Consider the following 15,841-nt stretch of genomic DNA (forward strand, 5'->3'; position numbering starts at 1 on the left):
AAAAAAAAAAAAATTCTTTTTTTATTGATCTATGTGTCTATGTCTCTGTGTGGGCATGCACGCTGAGGCACATGTGTGGAGGTCAGAAGACAACTTGTGGAAGTTGGCTCTCTCCTTTGACCATGTAGGATCTGGGAACAGAATTCAGGTTGTCAAGGTTGGCAGCAAGTGATTTTATCTGCTAAGCCATCTCACCAGTCTTTTATTTTCCTTATAGCTTTCTCTCCCCCTTCCCACACTTAGAAAATTTATTAAGTACACTGAAAGGGAGCATCAGCAGGCTAGACAGCCTCTTGTACCTTTCTTGATCTGAAAAGCTCATATTTGAAAAATATTTTGCACATCGGTGCTAGTTTAATAGGCTTGTGTACTCCCGTCCTCCAGCCACGCCTACCTTTCTAGACTATTCTGACTGTGACCATGCTGTGATTTGGTGTGTGTGTGTGTCTCTTTTTCCTGCCATTTTCTCGCTCTTTTCTAGGGGAGAAGATCTCGTTATATAGTTCAGCCTGGTTTCCAACTTGGCAATCCTGACTCAACTTCCTGAGTGCTGGGATTATAGGTGTATGTACCATGATCTGGCTTTAGTGTAGTTTTCTTTATGTTTCTTCTCTTTGGGAGCTTATTGTTGGTTTGTGGTTATACAGTTGTTATCAAACTTGGAAAACTTTTCAACTTTAGTTGTTTAAATATTTTTTTCTGGGCTGGAGAGATGGCTCAGCAGTTAAGAGCGTGTACTATGTTAGAGGACCCAAGTTTGGTTCCCAGCACCAAGCCAAGTGGCTGACAACTGGCTGTTAACTCTCTTCCTTGCCTCCATGAGCATCAGCATACATTCGCTTCCAATTGTAAGTTTGGTAGATCATTTGATATTCCCTGCAGCTCTACAAGGGACTCTCAATTTATAAACTAAAATCTTTTTCTATGTGTACTCTACTGTGTTCTTAAGGTCAGTGTTTTCTTCTGCAATGTCTAATTTTATTTTGGGGGGGGGTCTTTTTGAGACAGGGTCTTCCTGTAGCCCCAGCTGTCCTGGAACTCACTATGTAGACCAGGCTGGCCTTGAACTCACAGAGATCTGCCTGCCTCTGCCTCCCGAGTGCTGGGATTAAAGGCATGTGCCACCACTCCCGGCCTGTCTAATGTTTTTAATCTCATCAACTATTAAAAGTTAAGGAGTTGGGGGCTGGAGAGATGGCTCAGTGATTAAGAACCACTTCTGTTCTTGCAGAAGACCCGGGTTTAAATCCCACCACCCACATGGCAGCTATCAACTGTCTGTAACTCCAGTCTCAGGGGATCCGACAGCCTCTTCTGACCTCAGGCATTGCACAACACAGGTGCACTTACCTATGTGCAGGCAATACACACATACACATAAAAATAAAATAAAGTTAAGGAGTTTACTGACATCTTTTATATAATCTTTTTGTGTGTGTGTGGTAGTGCTGGGGCTTGCACCCAGGGCCCTCGTATGCTAGATTAGCACTTTATCACCACACTGCATTCTCTGCCCTTTATATCATCTCCACAGCCTACAGTTCCTGGTTCTTTTAAGACAAGGTTTCAGAGCTCAAGTTGGCTTGGAACTCAAGATCTTCCTCCCTCAGCCCTCTAAGTGCTAAGTGCTTATTGGTCATATCATTATCCTGCCTTTATTATTCTTTGTTTCCTTTCATTCCTGACAATTACTAATTAAATGTAGAGGTTTGTGGCATGTGTCTGGATTCTAGTTTTTGTTGCAATTTTTTAAAAATTTATTTTTATTTTATGAATGCTATGCCTGCATGTATGTAAAGGGCACTTATGTTGTGCGATGCCTGTGGAGGACAGAAGAGGTTGTCAGATCCCCTGGAACTGGAGTTATGGTTATTAGCCACATGTGGGTGCTGGGATTTGAACCTGGGTCTGCTGTCAGTATAGCCAGTGCTTTTAGCCACCGAGCCTTCTCTCTAGCCCTTTTTGCAATCTTTTAGTTTCATCTCATACTTACGCAGCTCTGAAAGACAGAAAATTGAGGGGCTTTCTATGTAGATCTCTCTGTTACCTGTGCAGCTTTTACCTCTCCAGTACTCTGCCTTACTCAGACTCTGATCTGTCTCAGCCAATTGAGGTTGACAAGCTGTTTTGGTTCCTTTCCCTGTACTACAGTAGAAACTACCCCGGCAGTAAGCTGGGGCCACCGTAGAACCAGCTTGCTTCTTCCCACCTCTCAGAAACCACAGTCCCATGTTGTTTGATATGCAATGCGCAACATTCGGATTTCACAAATTATCTTGTCTATCGCAGGAAGGCGATTCCTGTAGCAGTTAATCATCTACAAGCAGGAGTGGAAGGCAAACACTGCTAACATTTATAGAGTAAATGTAAGGTCCTACTTAATAATTTTACATACAAATCATCTAATTACCTACAAAAATGTTGCAAGAGAAGTATTGATAATATTGGTATCTTTGTAACTTTTTAAAATATTTTATTTATTATTTTTATTTTATGTGTATGCATGTATTGCCTGCATGTAGGTAAGTATGCTGTGTCGTGCAATGCCCATGGAGGACAGAAGAAGCTGTCAGATCCCCTGGAACTGGAGTTACCGACAGCTGTTAGTTGCCATGTGGGTGCTAGGATTTGAACTCGGGTCTTCTGCAAGAACAGCCAGTGTTCCAGGGGAATCCAATACCCTCTTCTGGCACTACATGACATTGATACACTTATACATATAATACATTCATAAACATAAAATTAAAAAAATAGCCAGGCATGGTGGCGTACACCTTTAATCCCAGCACTCGGGAGGCAGTGGCAGGCGGATCTCTGTGAGTTCAAGGCCAGCCTGGTCTACATAGTGAGTTCCAGGACAGCTGGGGCTACAGGGAGATCCTGTCTCAAAAACACCATGCCCCCCCTCCAAACCAAACAAACAAACAATAATAAAAACAATAAAACCCACCCCTCAAACTGGTCCAGAAATAGTGGTACAAACACATGATCCTAGCAACCAGAGCACTCAGGAGTTGGAGGCAGAAGGATAGCATGGGATACAAAAGGAGACTAGACTCTGTCTTAACTAAATCAACCACCAAGTAGCACAGATAACCCAACTATTCTAATGATTACACTGAATCTCTGGAAGATGAGATCAAGGGAATCTGTGAGTTCAAGGCCAGCCTGGTCTACATAGTGAGTTCAGGCTAGCTAGGCTAGCTGGGAGACCCTGTCTCAAAAAAATACCAAAATCAACAACAACAAAAAACCCCAAATGCACTTACATACATGCAGACAAAACACTCATACACATTAAATAAAAATAATAAATTATTTTAAAAGTTACTATTTTTTGTTTAGTCATTTTTGCAGATGGAGGTCTCACTATGTTGTCTTGGCTGGCTTCAAATCCTGGGCTCAAGTGATCGTGATGCCTTAGACTCCCAAACAGCTAACGCTACAGGTGTGTGTCATCATGTAAAGTTCCTTAGAAACTTAAATACAAAATCAGTGTATCTCCTGGTGATTTTTAGACAGGGTCTCCTTGTAGCCCCAGCTGGCCCACAACTCATTCTGTAGACCAGGATGGCCCCAAGGAGCTGTCTGCCCTGGCCTCCTTAGTACTGGGATCAAAAAGTGTGTACCACCATGCCTGGCTGATTTTGTAAAAAAACTGGAGTTCAGACAGATGGAGTCACCCAATGTGGATCCTGGGGATCATACTTGGGTCCTCTGCAAGAGCAGCAAGTGGTCTTAATCCCTAAGCCATCTCTCTAGCCGCTCACTCAGAGATTTTGTTTTCTTTTAGATACAGGGTCTTATAAAACCCACATTAGTCTCAAACTTGCTATGTAGCTAAGGCTGATCTTGAACTCCTAATCCTCCTACTTCCATCACTCAAGTGCTGGGATTATGTGTTACCTACCACACCTGGTTTGACCCAGCAATTCTACTCCTAGGTACATAACCAAAAGAATGACTAACATGTCCATACAGAAACCTGTACACAAATGTTCGTAGTAGCACTATTCATATAGCCCAAAGTGAATACAACCCACATGTACATAGCTGATGAACAAAATGTAGTATATCCATACAAAAGAATACTGCTAGGCAATACAAAGGAAACAATTGACATGTACTATATAACATGGATGAACCCAAGTTTAAAGTGTTATGCTAAGTTAGCCAGGTGTGGTGGCGCATGCTTTTAATCCCAGCAGAAGTAGGCAGATCTCTGTGAATTCAAGGCCAGCTTGGTCTACACATAGGACAGCTGGGGCTACAGGGAGACCCTGTTTCAAAAACAAAACAAAATGAAAGACAAAAAAACCCAAAAGAGCATATACTGCTCTTGCAGAGGACCCAAGTTCAGGTCCCAGCTCCTATGTTTGATGGCTCACAATTGCCTATAACTCTAGCTCCAACACTAAAAAAATCTTAAAAAAAAAAAAAATCACACCCTACAAAGAAGGGGGCAGAAAGATTGTAAGAACTAGAAGGAATTGACATCTGTAGCAAAACAGAACTTGTCGGACCTGACAGTGATGACACACACATCATCTTACAAGACTTGCACTAGGTCAAGTCAAATAAAACCCCAGCATGGATGGGGGAGGGGCTCATGAAGTCCCACCCCTAGTTGCTGAGGGAGGGAGAGTCAGTTTTCTTTGTAATGCAGGCCTTGAGAGGCGACCAGTGTTCCAGTAGATGGTCCCATACCCATTTACATATAGGCAACACTAAATGAACTTAGTGGGTATTAAAAAAAACGAGAGCACATAATTTGGGAGAGAAAGTGGTGGTAGAGACAGGAGAGGAATTTGAGAGGAGAGACTGGTGGGTAGATTTGATCAAAACACATTATATACATACATAAATATTAAAATAGTTTTTAAAATATTAAAATATGACTGTGCTGGATAGCTTTAGTGTCAACTTGACACACCAGGGTTGAGGGAGCCTCACTGGGGAATAACCTCTATTGGACTGGCCTGTGGCCATGTCTGTGGGGCATCTTCTTGATGAGTGATGTGGGAGAGCCCAGCCCACTGTGGGGTGGTGCCACCCCTGGGCAGGTGGGCCTGTGTTGCATAAGAAAGCAGGTTGAGCAGGGGCAAGGGGAGCAAGCCAGTAAGCAGCATTCCTCCATGGCCTGTGCTCCAGGTCCTGCCTCCAGGTTCCTACCCTGAGTCCTACCTTGGGACCCCAGATGAACTGTGACCAGAGATATGTAAGCTAAATAAACCCTTTCCTCCCCAAGCTGATATTGGTCAGAGTGTTTTATCACAGCAATGGAGAAACAAACTAGGACAATGACAAAGGATGAAGCTAAGCAGCTTAAACACGGGCATAAGCCCATTACTGCTTCAGTTTTCAAGGTTCATAAATATACATCTATAGGTTATCTTTAGAATTACCCAAGACAATATTTGCTTACCACTGCGTGGACGGCTTTTCCTGAGCCGGTAACAGTCAAGGCAGACCCCAAATCCACATTTTCGACAAACCCAATGGATGTTGAAGAGAGTTGTCTCACATACATCACACATCTCCCGCACACCACGCACGGCTCGCTTCCATGCCACTTTCTCTGGTGGAAAGAAGAGGAATATTGTTGATAATGACTATCCTGATTAATAGCAAAGGACCCCAGATCACTGACTGCCACTCATACAAACTTTTCTAGCAATAAAACTCAAAAGATAAAGTTTGTGTTTCTATATTGTAAGAGAAAAAAAAAAATGTAATGTGTATTTCAAGCCTTGTAGTAATACTAAGATATGATAACCTAGTATCCATAGGGAATCAACGCTGTTGTGACTCTACAATTTTAACTTGTATGGTAGCACACCCTTGAAGGCAGCAAGCAGGAATATCAGAAGTTTGAATACCAGCACACTGAAGGCAGAAGCAGAAATATCACGCCAGTCTTGGATACAGGGCAAGCAAGGCCAGCCTGGGATAAATGAGGCCCTATTTCAAAAAAATAAAAAGATGCTGTAACGGCATGTGGCCCATGCCTTTAATCCCAGCACTCAGGAGGCAGAGGGAGACAGACCTCTGTTAGATCAGGGCCACCCTGGTCTACATGGCCAGCTCCCAGGCCAGCTGAGGATACAGTGAGATCTTGTCTCAAAACACCAAAATATATTGTAAAATTTTTAATTAGTTAGGGAGAACTTTGCAAATTTGTTCAAAGCGAACTAAAAATAGGGCGAGTAAACCCAAATGGGGATTTAACTGTATTTTATGGTAGATTTGTGACAAAAATAGATAACAAGGGACTGGAGAGATGGCTAAGAAGTTAAGAGCACTGGCTTCTCTTGCAGAAGACCCAAGTTTGATTTCCAGCACCCACATAACAGTTAACGATCTCCATAAACTTGCAGGGGATCTAATATCCTCTTCTGGCCTCCATGGTCACTGTACAACATGGGTAAACTTACATACATGGAGACATAACGTAAAATTAAAAGGAAATTTTTTAGGGCTGGAGAGATGGTGCAGAGAAATGGCAATTTTTTTTTTGGCTAACAACCAAAAAAAATTTTTGGTTCGCTAAATGTCATAGTTAAGGTCTTAGTTATAGGTTGCTACAAAGACAAGCCTTATTTATCTACAGCAAATGTTTTGTTCTCCCAATTTTCCTTTTACGTGAAAGAAAATCAAGATTTCAAAGTAGAAGCATTTGGAAATAAGCAAGGGGGTGCCTTACGGTGTGGTTCCACCATCATCATGGCCTCCTTCTCAGACATTACGAGCTGGCAGAACTGGTCCCCAACATTGGCCAAGATGTATTTTGAGGTTTCTAGGTCTATTCCTTCTGCTAGGGAGGAAGAGGGAATCCACAGGTTCATGGCGTCAGGGTCACTCTGCTGAGGGCTTAGAAATCCCTCCACACGAAGTACCCCCTTTCGAGTGAAGATCAACCTGAGACAAGAAAAGTCAAATACAGTTGTCCCTTGGGATCTGAGGAAAATGCTTCCAGGTCATATTTCCTAGCTCCTTAGCTATCAAATTCTGTAGTGGATCAGGTTTCTCATTTAAAATGATAGTGTTTGCAATATACAATTTTGCATATTCTTTTAAGTCATAATTAGATTATTTATAATACTTAATACAAATTATTAACCTGAGTTCAATCTCTGGATCTCATATGGTGGAAAAAGGAGAACCAACTCCCGCAAGTTGCCCTCTGGTCTCCAAATGTGTGTATGTACACACACACGCACACACTCACACACACAAATACATGTTTGAAAAAAAAGAAGAGGGGCTGGAGAGATGGCTCAGTGGTTAAGAGCACTGACTGCTCTTGCAGAGGACCCGGGTTCAATTCCCAGCACCCACATGGCAGCTATGAACTGTCCTTTACTCCAGTTCCAGGGGAATCCAATGCCCTCTTCTGACATCTGCGGCATTGCACGACACAGGTGCACTCACATGCAGGCAATACACTCGTACACATAAAATAAAAATATTAAGCCGGGCATGGTAGCACACACCTGTAGTCCCAGCACTTGGGAGGTAGAGGCAGGTGGGTCTCTTGTGAGTTCAAGGCCAGCCTGGTCTACATAGTGAGTTCCAGGACAGATGGAGATACTGGGAGACCCTGCTTCAAAAAGACAAAAAATAAAAATAAAAAAAATAAAAATAAATAAATAAAATATTAAAAAAAAAAAAGAAATAGGACAGGGGGAAAAGTGTCCATATGTTCAGTATATATTGTCAGAAGCCTAAATGTTTTCAATTTGTAGCTATTTATTTAAATATGTGAATTTGAAACTTGTACAGACAAGGGGCAAATGTGGTCTCTGCTAACAGGAAGGTTTAACATTTAGTAAGTCTTCATTCTTTAAAAAGCTGCAATTAGTTATCTTCGGTTTTCCATTCCACCTGTTCCATGCCTATAATCATGCCACTAAATACAAATAGAGAAAAGAGCCTTCTTTAGCATCACACTTAAAACTTGTACCTACCTACCTAGGTGGGCCTTTAATATTGCCTGGCAATCACAACAGTTTACTGTTACATACCTATTTCAGTTTCATATCTTCTTTTCCCATCTCCACTATTACCTTTCCTCCTTATTTCCTATCATATGGAGGATGTAGAAGTCAGAAAACAATAATGACCACAAGCTCCAACCATACTGCTACAACTTTCTGCAACCAGGCCCAGGTTCATTCTCTCTCTCTCTTTCTCTCTCTCTCCCTCTCCCTCCCTCCCCCCTCCCACCTCTCTCTGAGAGAGGGCCTCATGTAGCCCAGGATGGCCAAGGCCAAGGCTAAACTGGAACACCTCTGATTTTTCTGTCTTGCCTCCACAGTGCTGGGATTATAAGCATACATTACCATATCCTTTTTCTCCAATGACTTATGAAAGTAAAAGCTAAGTCTCTTGGAATAGTCCTTTAAAACATGGACACATCAGCTGTAGGTTAGTTGGTAGAGAGCCTGCCTAGTATACATGAGGCCCTGGGTTCAATCCTCAGCACCAAATAAAGTGGGTGTGGTATGACACACCTATAATTCCAGCACTTGGGAGGTGGAGGCTGGGGGGGGGGGGGGGGGGAGGATCAGAGTTTAAGGTCATCCTTGGCTTCAAAAGGAGCTCTTGAGGCTAGACTGGTATACCTGAGAACAAATAAAATACAAATTCATCAGGTAGATATGACAAAAAATATATTTTATGGAATTCTCAAATAATAAAAATATTTTTTAAAACTATGATCCATCAGGGCTGGAGAGATGGCTCAGCGGTTAAGAGCACTGACTGCTCTTACAGAGGATCCGGGTTCGATTCCCAGCACCCACATGGTGGATACGAACTGTCCTTAACTCCGGTTCCAGGGGAATCTGAAGCTCTCTTTTGACCTCCTCAGCACTGCATGATACGGGTGCACTCACATACATGCAGGCAATACACTCATACACATTAAAAAAATGAAAAAAATAGTATTAAAAAAAAAACAACTATGGATCCATCATGAATTCTTTGATCAACTTCTCTGCCTATTTATCTACCCTAGTTCTATATACACACTAGCAATATTCCAGATCATTCTATTTAAAACAGTAGTCTCTTTAGCCTCCCAAGGAATGTCTATTTTTTTCTTCTCTAGATCTTTCTCAGTTACCAGCTGGCAGACCTTTTTTAAAAAAAAGTTATATTTTTAGACATTCATGCCACTTGTGTGCAGGTACCCAGAGGCCAGAAGCCAGAAGAGGGTACCAGATTCCCTGAAGATGGAATTACAGGTGGTTGTGAGCTGCCCACATAGGTGCTGGGAACTGAATCAAGGTTCTCTGAAGAGCAGTGAGTGCTCTTAACCACTGAGCTATCTCTCTAGTCCTTTGACATTATCATTTTTAAAACTTTTTTCTCCTCTTCAACCTGTGAGAGCTGCAATTTGATATTTTGTTTGCTACTGAATGCCCAGAACAATGGCCAGCATACATTAACTGCCCAATAAATATTTGCCAAATAAAGGAATCCACAGCAAATAAATAGGCAATTTGGATTTTTTCACTTGATCTTAACCAAAAGGTTAAGAGGTGATTAGCTTTCAACATTCTTAGGCAAGTTTGGTGATGGATGCCTCATAATCCCAGCACTTGGAAGGTAGAGGGTAGGATTGCTTGATCCCACTAGTTCAAGGCCACACTGGCAACTCAGTAAGACTTGTCCTTTAAACCAAACCAACCAACACACATACACCGGCCCCCCAAGAGGTATGTAGTGGGAGAAGGTTCACACTTCTAATCTTCCTTTCCCATCTCTCAAGTTACTTTAACTCTAAAGAAAGGTAAGTAGTCAGGCAGATCCTTGATATACGGAGTCTTTCAGCTTATACTACTAGTTTCAAGTGGACCTGAACTTGGGAACAACAAAGGGAACAGCATAGTACTATAGCTAAAGTTATTCAACTTCAGTTCTCTAAGGACAAAGTCACATCATTTCATAATTCCAATTAACTACTCTGACAGAGCCACAACACAGACTCTAAGAGCAAAGGGGTTAAGGAAAGTGAGAAGGATGGCAAGACATGTTTGTAGATCCAAAGAGAGAATGGCAGTTATTACTAATTAAAACCAGGAACAAAGTCAGATACCTCCGGAAGTGAAAGAAGCGACAGGCTACAGTAGAATCATCTTGCTCCTGTTCCTTAAACTTCCGGTACCGCTCCAGGCGACACTCACGACATTTGTGCAGATGAGGTGCCACATTGATACATGAGCCATCCTGCAGGAAGGGTTCTCCAGACTGTTTCAGCTTCTTCACTTTACTCACATCTTTCAGCACCGACTGGCCAACTGTGGCAAGGGAGTGAGGAGAAAAGGCTTTCATGAGAGGTGTAAATGGGGCCCAATAATATGGTCCTCTTGGAGACAAGGGTTGTCCTGACCTAAGCTATATCTCTTTGTATGCCTTAGGAATGTACCTAGAAAGGGGGAACAGGAAGCAAAAATGCTTAAAATGGAATTCAAGAACCATGGGGAACTTGTACAAAATACCACAGATACACGACATAAAACTCTGGGCATGGGTATGAAAAACCTAAGCAGGGGGATGGTAGTCATCACCTGCCTCAGATTCTTCAGGATATAGCTATTCTCCTAACTAGGGCCTCGTGGGCTCCCAAAGCATATCAATCCCTAATGAAAACCGATACTTTCACAGAAAGTTCTGGACCACAACTTCATGTGGTAAATTAATGGACTTGGGTAGGTGTTAACATCCTTATGTATAGGGAGAAACAAGGGGGGTGAATCTCTTTATCAAGTCTTGTTACAAGGGGTTTCTATGTGAGAGCAAAGACTAGTTTTTTCCTTTTTTTTTTTGGTCTTTTTGAGACAGGGTCTCCCTGTAGCCCCAGCTGTCCTAGAACTCACTGTGTAGACCAGGCTGGCCTTGAACTCATGGAGCTCTGCCTGCCTCTGCCTCCCAAGTGCTGGGATTAAAGGCGTGCACCACCACACCTGGCCTCAAAGACTAGTTCTTAGAAACCTACAGCAATGGTGTCAGCATGCACAGACCCATGCAAACTTAGGCAGACAAAAACCCAGCAGAGAACTGTGGAAATGAACAGCAAGCCCCAAACTTAGTAGAATTACTGGCAGTTGATTACTGCTGGGCAAGAAAGAGTTAATCTTTTTGGAGAGACTCTAGATAGGCTGACTAAACTCTGGTGGATGAACTTGCACTGAGGGACATCTTGGGACACTAACTCTACATAATAGGCCTTAATACAAATGACTGAATGTATGAACTCCGGTGGGGGGGGGCTATGGGAAGGTGCCAAAAGAGAAGGGAGTAAAAGATTTTATGTATAAAATACATAAAAATTCAATAAAAAAATTTAAAAAAACGACTAGCTCTTGGTAACTCTCCTGCAGTAAATTTTAAGATGGTCTAAAGTTAAGCAGAAAGGAATGAGATAAACAAAAAGACACAGTTCCTGATAAAATAAATAACAGATTGACAAAGAAGGCTTTCCTTTTGTGGTCAGATATCTTTCTAGTGATGACATAGAAGCAACTCTGCCCTGACCCAGGTTTGATGACTGGCCTCTGCCAAGCCCTTTTGATTCTGTGATGCTTTGAGATTAAGAACTTTCCATTAAAGCATCTGAGGACAGTGCTAAAGCAAAGGCCATCTATGGCCCCAGCAGGATCACCTTTCAGGGGAGCAGTCCGAGGCCGGCCCTTTGGAGCCTGCTTCCCTTTGCCCTTGCCCAGCAACAACTCGGCACTGCGTTCCCCATTGGGGCCTAGCTTCCCCATCAGGTGCTCTGGAATCCCCTTCAGGCCACTCTTGGCCTGCAGCTGCTCCTCTGAGTCACTCAAATCTGACAGGTCACTGTTAGTGCTGGAGTCTGAGTCCTGTCTGCAGGCCAAGCTTCGCTCATCCAGTGAGAACCTTTTTACAGCTTCAAAAGGAGCTTTACTGTCCTGTGAAAAATCTGTTGGGGAGGACAAAAAGCTGGCCGAGTGCCTGCCAAAGACGTTACTGAAGGTTTTGAGGAGAGGATTGTCCTGTTGGCCAGGCCCCACTGTTGGCCTCTCTTCTGTGGGGCTGGAGGAGAGAGTAGGCATCTCAATGGGCTGAGTGAGGTTGCTGGTGGGTGAGCTAGAGCGGCCATTCCCCATGGCAGAAAGGCTCGGGCTCCCAGTGCTGAGAGCTGAGCCCAGAACACCAGACACTAGCTTGGAGGAGTCAGTTGCAATGAAGAGGGTTTTCTTCTTTGCTAAAGATGCCGAATCTGCAGAGGAGTGAGACTCGGGCCAGCTGGGTGCTGCTGCCTTTGAGGTGACAGTGGTAGCAGAGGAAGAGCTACCTGATGCCTGAGTTGCAAAGCTGCTGAAAGGGCTATGTTCAACTTTCTCCACAAATGCCAGGAAAGGGTTAGAAGGCTCTTCTCGGGACAGTTTTGGGGGCTGTAAAAATAGATTTTCATGACTTTCTGGGGTACGGGTATTTAGGAGGCTCCGTGGGAAGGCTGGAGTGAGGGTGGGCATGGACTCTGCAGGCACTTTTCGGTCCACAGAGCTGCCAGCCTTAGGGCCTGGCTTAGTGTCTGCTCCAAGAGCAGATCTGCCTTTACAAAGGCCTGAGCTTAGGCTCTCAAGGCTTTGTTTGAATGAGTCTCGGCTAGAAGAATCATCAACCATACTCTCTGAAACCGTAGTGAAGTAGTTACTGCTGGGTAAAGTTTGGGACATGCACTGAAAAAACAAATTCTTGGAGAGATCAGAGTCCTTCTGAGATTCTGGTGTAGAACTACAGCCAAAAGAGAAGCCTAAAGGTTTGTTCTCTGTGGCTTGAACTCCATTGGACTGGCTCCTTCCACTTCCAAAAGTCAATGGTTGTGACAAACTTGAAAGAGATGCTCCAAATCCCGAAGAGGCCAGAATAGAATTCCGTGAATTCTGAAAGAAAATTTTAGCTTGAGTTAGTGATATTGGCTATAATGTAATTATCTTTCTTTGCCTTATCTACTACTAAATCAATGTTTCTTGTAAGTCAATCAACTTTTCTTTCCTACACTCCCATGGATCTGCTCTTAGAACTGGATTTCACCAGCACTAGTAGGGAGGAAATCTGCCATAGACCACAGAAATCATCTTTAGTTTAGCAAGGTGACCCAGAGATAGAAGACTGTTATTCAATCTGCTGCTTCATTCATTTATTGCCCAGTTGGACGGCAGTGCTGAGAAATACACAGGCTTCTTAGTATCTACATTATTTGGAAAGAGACTTCATTAAGGAACTGGGGAAAAGAGTACCTGAACAGGCATCAGTCCTTACTTTGCTATGTAACTACAGGCCTCTTCCTCAATGACCTTAGAACTATTGATAGAAGGTAGTGTTTTGTTTCATCTGAGACAAGGTCTCGTGTAGCCCAGCTGGTCTCAAACTCCCTATCTAGTCCAGAATGACCCTGAACTTCTGTATATAACTGCATGCACAAAGAAAGGCAGGGACACTTTCACATATGCACCTGGACAAAGACACACTCACACTCATAGAACCCTTTCTTAGTGATTATTTAATTTATTAAAATGCAGATCCTAGCACTTGACTTGCAAACTATATATTATTAAAAAGAAGATGATAATATAACTAAATATCCACTTTAAACACTGGAAATAAGAAGTTATTCCATGACTGAAGTATGGAGTATTCTTTTAGGGTGTGGAAAATTTCTGGGACTAGATATAAGCAACAACTTTGTAACACTGTCAGTGAACCAAAACCCACAGATTTGTATATTCATAAATGGTTATAATGGTAAATTTCCTTGAGGGTGGCAAGCAGCAAGAGGCCATCCATGGCTTGTCTCTAGCTGACACCTGCTTAAAAAAATTTTTAAGTTCATTTTCTTCTCATTAACCAAATAAGCATTAGTTTTCCCTGCTTCCTCATGAAAGAGAATATGCTGATAGCCTAGAGGTTCTGCTGTTGTTTTACTAGCAGGAGCCTGACACCTGTATGACTGTAAAGAACTCCACATAAGTAGCTCAGATTTTGCTATTAAAGTTACTGTTTAAAAATTAAATGCATACATGAACAAAAATAATTTGGTCTTTCATTTTCCTGCAAAGAAATTCCTTATAAGAAAGTGATGATAAATTGATTTCAACTTGGGTTTTTAGGACAAGTTTAATGGTAGCTATTTCTCTATTTTGGATTAAGCACTATTGCGGAAACGTTCATGTCTATATTTTATGCCAGATGGCAGGGTAAAATAGTAATAAAATGATTGAGAGCTCAGAACTTTCAACTCATTTGACTTTTTTTTTTGGCTGTACTAGGGCCTGAACCTAGAACAAGTTAGGCAAGTGCTCTACCACTGAATTATGGCCCCAAACCTCTATCCAACAGATTTGAAAGAAATACCTGCTGAATTCACATTTCATCTATTCAGCTTTGCAACTCCCAAGAATAAAAGGTGGTTTGTTTTATAAGCCCATTTATATTCAAAGTGCCTTTGGCATGGTACTAATTTTAAATAACTATGATGGCTTGTCTACACTGGAAATCTATATGATTCTAATTCTTTTGGTAATATTGGTTGCCTAACAGGAAAAACCATGAACGTATAAAATTGGCATTTATAGGTATTCTCCTTTAGACGGGGTCTCCATGTAGCCCCAGCTGGACTGGAACTCTCTATGTAGACCAGGCTGGCCTCAATCTCAGAAATTCACCTGCCTCTGCCTCCTGAGTGCTGGGATTATAGGTGTGCACCACAATGTCTAGGCATTTACTGGTGCCTAGACATTTCATCTTTCTTCCTGTCCCTGCACACTACAGATTTAAAAATTGCATTTGCTGGAAACGAGAAGTCAGATGACAAGTGTGCCAGAGGTTTTTGTTGTAGCTGTTTTGTGGTGCTAAGGGGCTGAACCTAGGGCCTTACATATGATAGCCAAGCACTCTACCATTGAGCTACATCTTCAGCCCAATGCCATGTTTTTTGTTCATTTTTTATTAACAATGCCATGTTTTATCTGGCATTCCTATACTTCAAATGATTCCACCGTATTATTTGAGCTCCTCAAAATAGGGAATTTTCTTTTTTGTTTTAGTTAGGATCTCATGTAGTCCAGGCTAGCCTCAAACTCTCTAGATAGGGGATAACCTTAAACTTCTGATCCTCTTACTTCCACCTCCCAAGTACTGGGACTACAGATATGCACCTCCTAACTGGGTTTTCAAATATAATATACAGTATTTAGCACACAGTAGTTTTCTACATATAATTTGCTTGTTATGGTTTTCTTTTTATCCTGAAATATGGTTTTGTTATGTTTTCTAAGATAATTGTCTCAAACTCCTAGTTCACATGATCCTTTTGCCTCAGCTTCCTTAGCAGCTGAGACAGAGATACACCACTGTATCTAACTTTTATATTCTTTAAAGTTAAGGATTTCATGTTCTAGTATGAGTTAACAACAGCCTGTTTGAAAGAAAAAATATGGCTAACAACATAAATTATGCTTTGGTGACCAAAATTCGTCAAAAAGACTATACAATTGATTTTGATATTGTCCATTTTAGCAAAAAATATAAACATATCAAATAAAGACCATAGTAAACTGGATACTATTGTGATTAAATACATGAAATTATTAAAAGTATGAAATTAAGTAGGAAAAAATTTTGGTTGGGGTGGGGGGGGAAGGCAAGTTCTCAGTATGTAGACCAGGCCAGCCTGGAACTCAGAGAGATACACCTGCCTCTGCCTTCTGAGTATGGGGCTTACAGGTGTGTGCCACACCTCATTAGGAAAAAACTTATGGTGTTTTCAAATGGGAAGCAGTCCACTCACAAAGAAAAATATCAC

General features: G+C 42.1%; 1 protein-coding gene across 1 annotated transcript in view; it reads right to left on the reverse strand.

Moving 5' to 3' along the window:
• Positions 1-15,841, reverse strand: part of Kdm3b (lysine demethylase 3B) — a 73,285-nt gene that overhangs the window by 25,023 nt on the left and 32,421 nt on the right. Inside the window, exons 8-11 of the mRNA XM_008834293.3 lie at positions 11,669-12,920; positions 10,103-10,304; positions 6,704-6,918; positions 5,426-5,578 (exon numbers count right to left, since the gene is read on the reverse strand). Of these exons, the coding sequence (XP_008832515.2) occupies positions 5,426-5,578; positions 6,704-6,918; positions 10,103-10,304; positions 11,669-12,920 (1,822 nt within the window). The remainder of the gene's footprint in view (positions 1-5,425; positions 5,579-6,703; positions 6,919-10,102; positions 10,305-11,668; positions 12,921-15,841) is intronic.

This window comes from Nannospalax galili, unplaced genomic scaffold (genome assembly GCF_000622305.1).
Source record: "Nannospalax galili isolate Female #2095 unplaced genomic scaffold, S.galili_v1.0 scaffold856, whole genome shotgun sequence".
Lineage (NCBI taxonomy): Eukaryota > Metazoa > Chordata > Mammalia > Rodentia > Spalacidae > Nannospalax > Nannospalax galili.